The sequence below is a fragment of the Corvus hawaiiensis genome, chromosome 4 (assembly GCF_020740725.1).
Source record: "Corvus hawaiiensis isolate bCorHaw1 chromosome 4, bCorHaw1.pri.cur, whole genome shotgun sequence".
NCBI classification, from domain to species: domain Eukaryota; kingdom Metazoa; phylum Chordata; class Aves; order Passeriformes; family Corvidae; genus Corvus; species Corvus hawaiiensis.
In genome coordinates this window covers 3,279,812-3,295,082 of record NC_063216.1, presented here as the reverse complement: position 1 = coordinate 3,295,082, position 15,271 = coordinate 3,279,812, and the positions used below count along the sequence as shown (strand labels likewise).

General features: G+C 40.4%; 1 protein-coding gene across 3 annotated transcripts in view; it reads right to left on the bottom strand.

Annotated features, from left to right (window-relative positions):
• DERA (deoxyribose-phosphate aldolase) overlaps positions 1 to 15,271 on the bottom strand; it is a 48,103-nt gene that overhangs the window by 21,087 nt on the left and 11,745 nt on the right. For all 3 annotated transcript variants that reach the window (XM_048301286.1, XM_048301285.1, XM_048301287.1), the window contains exons 4-6: positions 14,894 to 14,989; positions 12,781 to 12,915; positions 6,488 to 6,616 (exon numbers count right to left, since the gene is read on the bottom strand). In XM_048301286.1, coding sequence (XP_048157243.1) covers positions 6,488 to 6,616; positions 12,781 to 12,915; positions 14,894 to 14,989 — 360 coding nt within the window. The remainder of the gene's footprint in view (positions 1 to 6,487; positions 6,617 to 12,780; positions 12,916 to 14,893; positions 14,990 to 15,271) is intronic.

The window sequence follows — 15,271 nt, the reverse complement described above, 5'->3', positions numbered from 1 at the left end:
CAGAAATCAGTGTTCAAACCCTTCTCCTCACAGCATAGGACAAGCCTGGGATTTCCAAGGAGCTGTCACACTCCTGCCCCTCCACAGCTCCACTTTGCTCAGTGCAGAGAGAACACCAAAGCACGACAGAACAGGCGTACGGGAAACATGGCAAAACTCTCCCATTTGGAAGAACATTTTGGGAAGAGTGCCACGAGAATGGCTGAAGGAAGGGGACCTCCCTGCTGCTCCTGTCTCCTGCAGTACACAAAGCATCAGCCTGGAGCTCTGCCGGCTTCCACCACCACTGCCACTCCCAGGGTTGGCTGTACAGGAAATCACAGCCAGCAGCTCCCGCCAGAAAATTTCCAGACCTTCTCTTGCTCCATTTCCCAATTTGAATCGTGACCAAGGGTATTTCATCTTCATGCACAAACACAAAAAAATTTCTACCTTCTATCGAGAGGAACATATTTCTGTTTATATCTTAATTTACTAAGCCTCACAGAGGCTCTACAAAACGTGCAAATGTTAATTTGACACACAGAAAATCAGAGAGGCAAGGAGAGCTGTCAAAAGTGATGACATGCTGGAAGTCATTCTGCAACCTCAAACCCATCTTCTGGCTTCCTGATTTGGTGTTCTTCTGGTGAGAAGTGCTTGGAAATAGCAGAGTTTCTATTTGTAAGTGGGGATGGTTGAGAGAGAAAGTCAAGTGGTGGTGTGGGTAACATAAAAATCAAACAAACAGGTACAGAGCTGACAAGTCATCTGTTTTACACTGGTATTTCCTCTTTGACTTCGTTGGAGGGTGTATATTCTTATTTTCTGATTACAGGAGAATACCATTAATAGAACAGACCTTGCAGAAAATTAGCAGAGTTGCCAGGCATCCTGCTCTGACAAATAGGAATGGTCCCCGATAAAGATCTCCCCTCAGATATGGCTGTGTAGGCAGGCACAGCTCAGTAAGCACATAAATAAATGCATAACAAAATGCACCATTGCATGCACGTCTGGGTTTTTAACAAACTGCAAACAAATGAGGCTTCACTGTATGCACTCTAACTCTCTTCTCACTTCACAGACTCTTTGTATCTTTATTTTTCCCCCAACATCTTTGTTTCTCTTAAGTATTACTTCTGCCCTCTACTTACCCATGCAGGGTTCTGTTGACTCAACTGGAAAGACTTTTCATGAGAGCCTGCCCTAGCCTGTCTCAATCAGTTTCCATTCCTTCACTTCTGATTCCCTACACATATATTACCGAGTTCCAGACAGATTTTTAAGTCTCATTTCACATTCCTTCAAGGTCTGCTTTACTCAAGCCCCACTTTCTTTTTTTTTTTTTTTTTTGCTACTAGTCTTTGTACGGCCTCTCATCAGTAATTCAAACCTGAGGATATTGTGATTGCATTGTTGGAACTTTTCAACTCCAAGCTTATCTATCACGCCTACATTATTTCCAGTGATTAGCTGCAGTATCACTGCTAAGCTTGTAGGCAATTACCTCATTTAAGGGAGCATCCTTGTAGTGCCTTACTGAACATGCTGTTATCTGCATTTTCATACTGCCAGCTTTTTCATTTCTCCCCATTCTGTACCTGAACAAATGAAGTCACTTGGTTCTGTACCAACCTCTTTTAGGCTGATTGTATTTAAAGATACTCCATCTTTTGATCTTACTCCTAATTCAAAAACTTTCTTAGTCCATGATACCATTCAAACCTTTGAGACAGACTGTCACACGGCACCTCGGTTTTCTGCAGTGTGTTTTGAGCTTGTTCTTTGCACTAAACTTTCAGTGATGTTAACTAGAGCTTTGAAGATGCAGAACAACCACAGACTATGCAGAATGCAGGACATCTGCTGCAGCAGACAGGGAAGTGATCAACTCCCAACATAATTCCACAGCAACAGTCAGTCCTGATAAGCCCCTTAAGCAGCCAACTGCAACCACTTCTGCATTCAAGACAGTGACCAAGAAAGCCTCAGTCACCAGTCAGTGCTAAGTACTCTCCCCACACACTCCTAAGAGTAAGGACTCACTGACTTGCCCCCAGCCCCATACTGGACCTGCAGACTAGAGCTTAACATGGTCTGTCACCCTGGAGAGCATTCAGAGACAGCTCACATCCACAGACAGGAGCTGCTTCCAGAAGAAGACAGACACATATTGCCCCTGATTTCTGAAGGATGTTTTACAGGTAGAGTGTACCCTTTACAGAAACACTGTCAACTCAATACAGTTGGTTGTATTTCAGGCAAGTAAAACAAGAGACAAATTGAAATTTTGTTTTTTCTGTGTCACCAAGCCTCCTCCCTTGGCTTGCCTTTCATTTGGAAATGCTCTGGGCTCTAATAACTGACTGACAGTATCAAACTACAGCTGAACTTGCAGACACATAATTAAACCAACACACAATACAACTGACATGCTGCTGAGGAGGAAGCCCTGACTTTTGGGCTGAGCACAAGACTTAAAGCCAGAAACTCACAACTGATCTCAGTTTGACTTTTGTCTGTTACTATCTTTGTCTCATATTTCACAAGGTAATTGTAAGATTTACTCTGCTAAGGTCAGTATGTGCTTTAAAGACAAAGTACTAAGTGCCAAGTATTATTATTTATTCAGTAGTCTTGTTTCCTACGTTAGCTGCATGTGAGCAAAGCATGCCTTGCTTTTCAGTCAATTTTGCTAGTTTGGTTTCTTTGGTCTCTCATTTTCCATGGAACAGTCACTTGGAAGAAGTTTTGGTTCATGGAGGAAGGAGGAAGTCAGCCCTTGCATTCAGATGACTGCTAGCATGTTTACAGCCACACCACATAACCTTGCTCAGAACAAATCTTTGCAAGAAAGTGCTCAGAACAACAACAGCTATTGGCATCTTAGAGTTTGCCTTCCCTTACATTAACCCGTATAAAAACTTTATTTAGAGCTGAGGTAAAAACTTTGTGTAGACCAGCATTATTTTGCGATGTTCCAAACCCTCTTTCTCTCCTGTGAGCTGCAACACAAAGCTTTTCCTCGCTGTTTGGCTATGTTACTTCTGTTCACTTTGGGATCAACAGCATCAAAGGATCTAAAACCATTTCTTCTCACTTACTTAATGTGTTTTAATTTTCCCCTGCTCATCAGAGACCTTATTGCTTCCACAGTCTTCTGCTACTTCTTGCAGGATTTTTTGTGCTAGAGACTTTAGAAGTTGGTTTGTTTTAGCACTAACTCATTCCCTTTAAATTCAATGTTTACATTTGTCAGTATCTCGACATACAATTTATTTCACTAATTGTTTAATGACCTACGAAAAAATTTTTCGAAACCCATACATTAGGAGAGCTGCAGAAGAACATACATCACTTTTTCCTGTTCTTTACACAGGTCCTTGTTTAGATATATATAAAGACAACAAGTATCTTTCACATGCCACTGCTGTGCTCCCTTAGCTTCCCAAAGTGTGGCATAAAAGGAGCAGTTTTCACAGTCAAAATGACATAGATCAAGTTTTCACTTTTAAAGTACTTTTACTTAATCACTTCCTCCACCTCTTTCCTAGTCTGCATATCTTAATGATTATGAATTGTTACACAGTAAAGACTTTGTAATAAGGTAATACGGTTTTCCACAATAAAAATCTTCTATCTGAGCGAAATATGCAATTAAGTCATCAACAGCTTTACTGAAGTATTCCTTTCCCACGGCAAGTTCATCTTTCCCTTCCTGGTCTGCCTTCCTTGGCTGTTTCTGATGTCTTTGTCAAGAAACAGAAGTTAAAAAATGGCCACCTTTCACCCTATGGACAAGAACTCTTTAAAGACACCATGATGAAGAAATCCACAATAGTTACAACTAGCATGGGGGAGTCAGGCACCCATCTCTGTTCCTTAGGACTGTTTATTCCAAGAGACTACTTAGGCACAGACTTGAGTGTCTCCTGTAGAAATGGATGTGACTCACACAAGGATATACCAGATACTGAACACCACTAATCACTGTACTCTCTGTCCCAAAGCAGAGTCAAAAATGCAGTCAGTTTTCTTGAGAAGCTCATGCACTCAAACCTGCATGAGGACTTGGAAGAAGCACAAGAAATGGCAGTGGATGCTCTAAACCAATGACCCAAAATCCCCTGATTCAGTGCTAGGCATTTGTCCTGGTCAGCTTTCCAAAAACTGCTCCTTTGGCAGTGGCACAGAGCCACTGCTGTGCAACGCTCCCTGCCAGTATGTCCTCCTCAGCACTGCAGAGGTTATTCTTGCCAGGTGAGTCACTGTCCTTAGAGGGATGTCAGCCTCTTTCACTCAGAAATAGCTTCTTAAACATTCCATAAGAATTTATGGCATGTCAGTCAGTTGGTAAAGGCATGGTTAAAAGAATTTAAGGTAACTGTGTGCCTCCTCCCAGTCTGATGTTGTCGTCCTTATGGACTTCACTAGAGAAGGAAAAAAAAAGTAGCCATGGAGAATTATTTCAGAGACAACAGCAGTCCGGAGCCACCAACTCAAACAGAGGCAAATTATATATACAATATACTGGCTGCAACACCTCTGGTGGCTTTGTGCTCCAGGACCTTGGTGAATGTGTGCATGCTCAGCAAGGCAATGCAAACATCTGTAACCCCAGGATTCTGTGCTCCCCACATGGCTGACATCATGGATAGTGAAGTGAGAGCAGTTTAAGGACTGCACACCACATCCTCAGTTGCACTGATAAAACTGCATGCAAAGCAAGGCTGGAAACCAGATTATTGAGGTTGTGACCATTAAAAAAAAAAACCCTAAAACACTGCCAACCAATCAAAAACCACACAGCAAACTAGTTAACCCTTTTTTTGGAGTAATTTTCAACTGTAACTCTTTGAAAACTCAGCTTACAATGAAGTATGGGAAGCACTTCTAACAGCACAGCTGAAGGAGCTGTATGTTGCTGTAAAGGACAGGAGCAACTGGTCAGAGGCAGCAAAAACTTCTAAAGACAGTGTTGCATTGAATCCACTATACTATGGATTGACTTTCTCCACCAAATGATACAAATATACAAACAAAACAAAAATTCAGCTGGAATTGGAGGCTCTCAGCAGTTCTGACGAGTTGGAGTCTGAAAACCTGGCCCTCACTGCATGTATGTAGAGCACAAATAAATTCTTATTTTTATGCCTAACCACAAAGAAAAAGCAAAAGACTGAAATAAGGAAATTACTGGATATATTCAGATGGATAAGTATCTTGTAAAATGAATAACTAGGCAAGGAAAATCATTAACAATAGAGCCATCTGCTGTATTTCAAAAAAACTACACCAGCAAAATTCTGAAAATGGTAAAATGCTTTTACAAGCTGAATTTTTCACTACTCAGTGGTACAAAAAGTGATCATAATGATTAGTGCATATGTTTAAATAACAGGAAATGTGTATTTCTTACACCTCTTCTAATTAAAAGCAATATTTAGTGGCATAATACTGATTCTCTGTGTCTAACGATACTAATTGACATTGTAGGTGGGCTTGTTACAAGCCTGGAATGCTCTCCGTTCCACTTGAATCAGATAAGCACAGAATTGTGTACAGAGACAGTGAGGTCAGCAGCAAGCTGAATATTTATTTAAATACTTTAAATATAAAGACACTTGATGACGTTTTTCTTGCTTTAACGTAAGAATTTCAAGTCTGAAGAAAAAAAAAGTCGGGAAAAAAAAAATCAACCCAAAAAGTGAGGGGAAGTTTAGAAAACAGACTAACCCAAGTGGTTCTTAGTATATCTTTACACTTCTAGAAATAAACCTGAGGAACCCTCTTTCAAGCACAGTGGGAAAAGCAAGTGCCTGGAAGCCAATTCCAAGTTTTGCATCTCCAACATAGCACTAAAACACGGAACTAAAATCCTGGTTAAACTAGGAAAAATTGTACCAGCACAGCCCCAAAGCTGCAGAGAGAGAATATACTGCTGAAAATCTGGGCTCAAACGGGTGCTGAGCTGTGCAAAAAAGTCACACCTACAAAGCACACAGAGCCCCCGGAAACTCTGTCCTGTTCACTGGAAGGTTGGTTCCCTGAGCTGCATTCTCTGAGGTGGTTAGAAGAAGTGATCACAAACCAAAATGAGAGCTGTTGGCATGAATCTTCACAGGGAAGTGTCCCTTGCATTTAAAACAAGCTTGTGAGCTATCTACCTACAACATTTCTGTAGGGCACCACAATTGCTTCCATAAGTGCGTCTGCCCCAAACGTCTCTGTAAAATATTCTGATCAAATCAGATGTTTGACAACGAATTTTACTTGTTCCTACAACCCTTGCCATTCAGCAGTTTGTCACTTAACATTTCATGCAGCTTTTGTAGGTTATGCAAAACGACTGACACTTCATTACTCCACCTGCAACTTCAGTAATTGCTACGCAAGTTTTTTCTACTATCGACAAAACCAAACTTCCACGACTAGGAACTTTTAAGCCTCATAAATAATAGAGCAAAGGCATTCTTAGCTTAAAAGGAAAACCAGGTGCATTTACCTGCCATCATAGCTATCATACTGGCTTTGTAGACATTAGCAAGGGACCCCAGTTCACCCGTAGCCAAGATGGTTTTCATGTGAGCTTCTCCACAGGCCGCACGGCACAGACGGATCTCCTCGTAGAGACCTGGGGATAAAAGCATGTGGAAATGATCAAAGTTGCCTGAGAGATATTTTCAAGTATGGCTGTAATTTCCACTTCTGGATTAATTTCCAATCTTATAATTAGTCATAGCACTCAAGAACTTAAGTTTTGTAAGTTCAATAAATTACATGACTGGAGGTAATTAGCAATGCCGTGCAGTTTCAGACTTTACCTAATAGCTATTAATGTCTGTTCTCTCAAAACTACAAATGTGAGCAGTGAAGCAAATACCCATGAATACATCAGGAGTAAAAAATGCTATGATAGTAAAGATTGGTCTTAAACCAGCTTTTCCAGCAGTAAATATGGTAGTACATTGAATCAGTACTCATAGATAGTTATGTTTTCCTGTGCACCTGGTCAGCAAAAACCTCCCATCCTTCCTGGTAAAATTCAGCAGCGCTCCCACAAAAGTTTAAACACAGGGAGGCTAAAAGAGCTAGAAATTAATGAAGCACTGCTGTCAGAAGTTGGCTGCTTGGGGATGTTTAAGACTGCTCCAGTGTGAGGAGAAAAGCAGCTCTTACAGTGCACAGTCACCATTTCTGGATTCTGAATTCAAAAAACAAAGTTGCAGAAGAAACAAACAGGATGCTCTGCAAGAGGGTCCTTTTCACAAACACATAATCAAAAAGTTCTTTGACAGAGAAGAGGGCTAGAATACAGCTTTAAATAGGTCCTGCTAAACAGTCCAGACTATAAAGACTCGTTTCTTTTAGCAATATGAGACTTCTTTTCCTCTCTGCCCTTAAGTGAGACCTGGAAGCGTCGAGCAGGGTTTGCCAGCTGTGGTAGGGCCTGTGTCTGACTGATGCCATCAGCACACCAGGGTGTCCAGGGCTGGAATTGCTGGTGTGGCCTTCTGAGACATGCTGCACACATTAGCAGACAACTGGCTAATGCACTTAGCAAGTCCCTTTATAGGCACCAGGCTTCACCTTGTTTCTTGCTGTGTACCAAAGGTGTGAATTAATCAGTACTAGCATGCAGTCTAACATGTTTTATTGATCAATTGATGATGCTCCAGAAACCTACATCAAGTCAAGGCTCAAAAAGGAAACACAAAGGACCTGTGCTATCTTTTTGTGCATTTAATAACCCTGCTCATGTTAGATCCAAACGGAATCTCTTTTTGTGGAGCGACTCTTTCCTGAAGCTTTTGAAAACCCAGAGAAAGCAGCTTTCTTGTTTTTCTAGTTTCAGTAACAAGAGGAGAAAGTTTTCCCTACCTTTGAGATACACCACCAAATGTGTCAAAATAAAATCAACAAAATGTACATTTAGGTTGGATTCCATGAAAAGAAATTACATCCTCACAGCTGTTGTTCCCTGGTACTGCAGCTTCAGCACCCCGCCTGTAGTTGGAAGGTACTTTCACATGCAATTAGCATCAAGCTGGTTTGAACAGGCTCACTACCTGCCAGCACACATCATCCCACGGACAGGAACAACTCAGGATCCTCAATCATCCGTGTCTATCAGGTTAGCTGAGGTGGAGGAGAAGTGGGCACACTTTAATGGGGCAGGTGTGTAGGTAAGAAATGCTGTTCTTTATTCAGAGACCAATTATTGCAGACAATAGCTGACATTCATAGGGCCTTTTCAACCCCACAGTAAAAGTACAGATAGAAATGCAACTACATCTGGGACAGCAAATTAAGCAAAGCATCTCATTCCCCATGCAAGCTGGAACTGCTTTGATACAGAACAAGTGTAAAAACTCCTACTCCTTTCAAAAATAAAAAGAGAAGTTTCAGTCCTCAGTCAGATTTAAATCAAGGCACAAATAATGGGATTATCCTGAAACTCTTGGGCAAATGTCTGTAGTATGGGTGGAGTTAATCTCAGTTGAAAATGTACTCGGTGTTTCAAGGAGTCCTGGGCTTCCTGTGGGACAGTCTGTGCTGCCAGAAAGTCCAACACTTAACGCCTCAGTTCCCTCAAGCTGAATAGCAATAGGATCAAAGCTGGATGCTACAAATCCAGGACTGTCTGTGAGCTGGGCAGAACACCAGCAACTGCCACAGCAGACACAGCTTCTCTGGTTAGCAGCACTGGCACAAAGATTTCGGTCAAAAAACTCTATCACAGGAAACCCTGCAGGCGTATTTTCAACTGGGAGCTAAGAACACCATGAAGAGGTTGCAAGAGATTTTCTTTTTGACTCATAAAACAAAGAAAAAAAAAAGCAAAAGCTCTCAAAGCAAATGGCCAGTACTCTGCAGCATCTCGAACAAAGCACCAATATTATCCCTTCTAAAAGCAGTCTAAATCTTAAGCCAGGGGAAAAAAGCCAAAAAGAAAAAAAAACCCAAACCACTAAACTCACAAAAAAAACCCCAAAGCAAGCCAACCTACACAGAATATACTTGGTATACTTGGTGCTCACTAATATAGTGTGCAATAGCTCTACTGATTTAGCTGTTAAAATGGATGTGACATAAGAACTCCTCTACTTTGCACCACTTGAGATACCTGACAGCTTTAATGAACTTTAGATCTGCTTTTACTGCATGCATTTACAGAAGTCAGAAGAATTCAGATTTTTTAGGGGGAAAAAAATGCTTTGATAGCTGTGGTTTTAATTTCACTGTTATAAAACACAAGAGTTGGAAGTTTTTTTTGTAGCTTTCCTAACACTGTAAATATTTAGTACATTATATTGAATTTTAGCAGCTATTAAATACATCAAAGAAAAGGCTCCTTCTCATATCCATTTCCCAAGCAAACATCCCTGAAAATTTCTGCTGGCCATAATCTGGACTAGATTGTCTAGATGGTCTGTTACTTTGGTGTAATACATTAGTCCTAAAAATCACAAAATAAAGCGGATAATCTGTATCTCCTACAAAGGAAATGAAAATATTAAAGGAGGAAAAAAACCACACTGCTTAGTTTTTTATGAAATAGCTCTTCTTCATAAATGTGGTGATAAAATCACTTTTTTTAAAAAAACCTCAATTTTTTGGTGTTTTTATCTAGTCAGTCACAGTGACTGATGTTAGGGGTAGGAGTTGAGATGAGAAGATGTTTGGGTTTCTGTTAGCCCGAAAGATCAAGGTAATTGTGATGGGAAACTGGAGAATGAGCTGGAGCCCCTTCTGTCTGGCATGTTAATGGCAGGTTTGTTAACAAAATGACAAGCACAAGGCTATCAGCACAACACTGCTCCCCCAGTTCTGCTCTCAGCCACATATGTGCAACTCCAGGCTCCAGTGACTCGCATGGAGCTGGAAACAGAGCCTGGCTTCAGGAGCCTGAGGTGCTGCTGACAACACAAGACAGAAATTGTGCAGCCAGGCTTTGAGATCCCAAGGCAGTCTGCACATCCAGGAATGGTAAATCCAACTACAGCGTCCCTGAACAACACGTGGAGTCTTCTCCAAGCCTCTGGAGCGGGGGGGTGTGTTTTGCCCACGCTGTTTATGAAGTATGTAGCACAAAATAGGGTCCCAATCCCTGATCAAAGCCTCTAGACTCACATCTGAAAGATCAGCAGAAGTGAAAAGCAGTTTTCATAGTGAGGTTATACCTAATGTGTATCATGGATGCAGCCATGCTCAAATTTCTTAAAATATAACGTTTTCCCTTTTCTTACAAGGAAAATTCAATTGCCATGGAGCAAATGATGGAATAAGAATGCTCCTGAAGCCACTGACAGTGTAGCATGCCCAGGTGTTTGCTAAAAGCTGTGAAATTAGCACCAACATTACTGTATCCCACACAACTTCAGGAGGTACAGCAAATATTGACAACAGGGGGGAAAAAAAGAATCATAAACAGATCCAGTTTCTTTCAACAATTTGTTGCTTAACTTGATCACTCCTCACATAAAGACTCCACATTCTGTGTCTAAAGGAAGTATCCAAATTGATAATTTTAAGCTTAACCCATACTTTGTCAAGTAATACAAGACAATAGCTGAGTTAAACGACTTTGAAGTAGTATTGCTTTAAAAGCTAAAAGGTTATAAAAGGTATGTAAATTCATAAACTTACATCTCATTTAATGTTATTTTCTGATGTAATTTAGCTGTCCAATAAAGCTGCTTTCATATTCAGCATTATTTAAAAGGTCTTAACAATTACTTCACAAAGATTTGGAAAATACATTCTGAGTGTCATAGAGAGCTCCAGCAATATTCAAGAACTGCTTTAAAATAACTTGACATAATTGCACATACACTAAAATATTTAATAACCAAACAAGCTTTTGAAGCAAATCACAAAGCAACACTATTCTATTGTGGTGACCCCAATTATTGCACAGGCTGCAAGAGAAGCTAAAAATGAACAGTAAGATAAAGCACTCTACCACATAGAGGGGGTTTTTTTCAGTAGCTTCTTAAGTTGTGAAGACTGTCAGCATAAGAGTATATTATTATTACTACTATTATTATTATTACTACTACTGTTAGCATAAGTTATAACAGAACTGCAAGGCAGCTTTAGCTGATGAAGCACCTTGAACACAGGCACAGGTACTGCACTAGACTTCTTAATTTTATGTAATATAGGGATTTAGCCTAAAAAAAACTTCTCCATCCCTTCTTCTAGATTCCTTAAAAGTACTTTATAGATTATTCTGTATTATCCCTAATCACACAGGTAACATATCTATAGCTAAACAGGAAGACAGAACACTAGATTTTCACCAAAGTCTTCAGATCACCTAATGAAATAGTTTTTTGTTTTTAATAGAAAAGTTAAATATTGCAATTTTTCACCCTGTGGCATCGCGATCTCTGTGGCAAGTAAATTCTGTTCCTGAAGGAGCTTTTTTTCAAGATCATGTCAACATGTGTCACAAACAGATTCACATTAATGAATAAACATAGAGAAATCATTTGGAAATAATTTGAATTCTGCCATCAGTGAAAAAAAAAAAAAAAATCTAAGCCATGCCAAAATAAGGACGGCTTTCAACCTTGTCATGACACCAGCTCTGGATAAAAGAATATGCACACCAAATTAAAAGCCATCGCTAATTTACTTATTTAGTAAACTGACACCTTTATATCACATCCATCACTGCTATGTCTGTGTACTCCTCCCTTGTAATTTGTGACCACAAAAAGTCATTCATCTCCCATGCAGAGAAAGCTAACAATGTATGTCCAGTTCATTTCAGTCACCATACTAACTCTCTCTCTGGATCCAAGCCCTGTATTTCTCCTCTGAGTTTTCCTTCAGATAATCCTTCAAGCAATATAACTAAGACCAAAAGTATGGAGATTGCAAATGCTACAAAAGAGGTCAAGATATTACAGCAGGGAAACCAGTCCTGAAGACACAGATGCAGAAATATGTGGGTTTTCTGGTTCAATTCTAACTGTTAATTGAAAGAAGACCAAAATCAGAAAACATGATCTATTACCATGATGACTCTTATTTCCTCAAATAAAGCCAGGTACCAGGGGTCCATTAAAAAGTCTTCCAAGCAAATAGGATATTATGGCACTGCATTACACAGCTAAATGGAAAATTCATTCCAAGACAATGATGTCTCTACCTTCACATGGAGATTAGTTATAGGAGCACTGTCAGCACTTAAGGCAAACCATTCACAGTACATTAAGGAGGCAATTAGAGCAAAAACCATCTTCAGCATTATTGTTCTTACTAATTAGTAGTAGTCTACAGACACCAGAACATCAATAATGATACGAATAGTCAATTTGTACCCTCAATTTTCAGGAAAAAGAAAACAGCTAAAACACCTATTTTCATCAAGAATTGAAACATGTATATTTAACAAGGTATCATCTACATTAGCAGCCCCTTGGGCTTTCTAACAAAACTGTTCAAATAATTAGGCTTTTACTTGCTGGGGGTTTTTTTAATGCTGTACACAAAATCCTCTAAAGGCACGAAGGGAATAGACCTTAATTTTCAAACGACAAAGTCATTCTGCCTGCCCAGCCTGAGACAACTTCCAACAGCATTCCTCTCAGAAAACACAACCCTTTGTCATAAATTAATTAAACAGTTTTTATTTAGCTCAGAGCCCCAGATTATCAGTTACTCTGAGGGGAGGAACCAAATTCTTCAAGGACTGATGGAGAGATTTGGGGAAGAGACAAAGACAGACCCTGCACATGCACATAGAAAGGTTTAGGGTCCTTGCCAAAGGAACTTTCTACTTACCTTCCCACTGGCCAGTCAGCACCAGACTCCTGCTAATGACAATGTCAATCTCTCGGGCACCATATTCCACTGCCAGCTTTATTTCAGTCAGTTTGGTCTCTAGAGGAGTTTGTCCAGATGGAAACCCAGCAGCCACTAGAATGAAATGGGTACAGGTAGAAGGAAGAAATGTTTTACGAATCTGTTGAAGTTTTATAAATTGACTATTGTAGACACAAAAATGCTGCTAGCAAGGATTTTCTTGCTATTTTCTAAGTCCATGAGAGACTTTTCGCTCTCACAGAAGAGGTAGCAGAGTTATGTAAACAACCAAGCCACCTGCAACCTTGAAAAGTCTTGTTTATGGTATAGTAGAAAAATATTTTGACAATGGATGTTTTAGGATTTTAGCCAATCACCCCAAGGGGTGGCTGATCCTTTGTCCAATTAGACTATGAAGAAAAAAGTCTATAAAAGAGTTTGTAAAATAATTAAATAAATCAATCTTGCTGTACCATTCCTGCCTGCTGGATCTTCTCTCCTCCTCCTCCCTATGGCTGCAGGACAGTGATATACCCTAGGGCCCAAGCCTGCGGTAATAGACCATAAAATTAAAAATACCTCTAATACACCAAAAAGTTTGAATGTTACTCTTTTTTTTAATCCCTGCCATGATTCAAACAATCTAAAGGCACCTCATCCTACCCCCTCTTCATCCACAAGAAGCATTAGCTCTACCCTCAAAATCCAACATCCAGCAAGGTAAGTGCACCTTGCGAAAAGATCTTTCACATGCCTTAGTATTTTCCAGAACAGCCTCCATAAAAGCACAGTATCTATTGCTTCCAGAAGAATTGAGCAAACAAGGAGTGAATTCAGACATGAAGCAATACATACATTTTAAACTTCTCTCCAATTCTTTTAAGTAGCATCTCGAGTTAAATCATAATAATATTGTTTAACGGTTAAATCACAGTATAGCAAAAATTGCTTTCAATGAGTTCTGTTTAAGATTATGTTTATTATGTTTGAGTACAAAACCCAGAGGTAACTTTGGAAATGGGAAAAATAATGGCTTTGTCAGAGATTGTCTTTCTCTCTGACATAGAAATGCATTTAGTATGTATTTTTACCCTACACAACGAAACGAACAAAAAAACTCACATTAGCATTAAACACCTGATCTAACTTCAAAGTCTGCCCCTGCTTTGAGCAGGAGGTTGGACCAGATGACATCCAGGGCTCCCTTCCCAGCTGAGTAATTCTTTGATTCTACTTCTTGCTTACTGTAGATTCAGGACTTGTCTGTCGTGTGTGGTGACGGGAGAAGAGCTGGCACCGCTGGATTTGGAAGTGGAAGTCCTGAACCTGTGGGATGCTCCACAGGCAACAACCCCGGGCTCTGCACACAGCTTCCCTGAAGTCAGCCTGTGGGATGTGCTGGTTTTGGCTGGGACAGAGTTGTCCTCACAGGAGCTGGTGTGGGGCTGTGTTTTGGATTTGTGCAGGAAACAGTGTTGGTTCCACAGGGATGTTTTGGTAACTGCAGAGTAGTGCCAGCACAGAGTCAAGGCCTTTTCTTGGCAAGTGGGCTGGGAGTGCACAAAAAAGCAGCTCTTATCAGAAATTTTCTCACTTTTACTCTTCCAATTCTCTTTTGCCCCCCATCCTGGAAGTGGGTGTATGAGCCAGTGGCCATGTGGTACATAGTTGCTGGCCTGGGCTAAACCTTGACACAGGATTACACTTAAAAGCCAAACATGATAGGGAAAATAAACCTTTGTTAGAACTCCTACCATCATCATCATGTGCTTAGTGTATACTGATACATGTCCAGCACTCTATCTCAATTTCTTCTGTCCAGGGGGGAAAAACACGGATATATTTTTAAGCTCTTTGAAGAGCTTCCAGCAAAACAGACGTGGCATTCCTGATAAGCTTGAAGTTGAAAGACAACTAAAGATTGTACCAGAAGAAAATCCTCCTTCCATTCCCTTCCTTCCACGTGTTACCTTTGCACCTTACTCCCTTTTCACCTTATTCCCCAACACAAAAGCAACTCCAGACTTCTGGATTTTTCTACGTATTTTATAAGATCAAATTATTTAACGGGATGTTTTCAAATAAAGCTTACCTGAAGCCACTGGTATGTTACAGCCAGCAGCCTTTAGGGTGTTCACAGCATCGGAGACTCTTGCAGGATACACACAAACTGCTGCAACAGTGATACCTGCAAAAGACACGGTTCCCTTTTTCAGAGACTTCAACCTTCTCCAGTGCAATCCATACCATGAGCACTGTCCTCACCTCCCACGCCTGTGTTCTCACAAGGACCTTAAGCACCACACCAGGGATGTCTGTTATACTGCTCAAATGGTTCAGGTAATTCTCATACTGTTTCCTCCCTCATGTTCCTTCACCTGACCCTGGGAGCAAGCCTGCATTAGCAGGAGTTAAAACTCCAAGATTTTTATCGACAGACTCACAGTTTAGTGCCAACACACACAGCTAA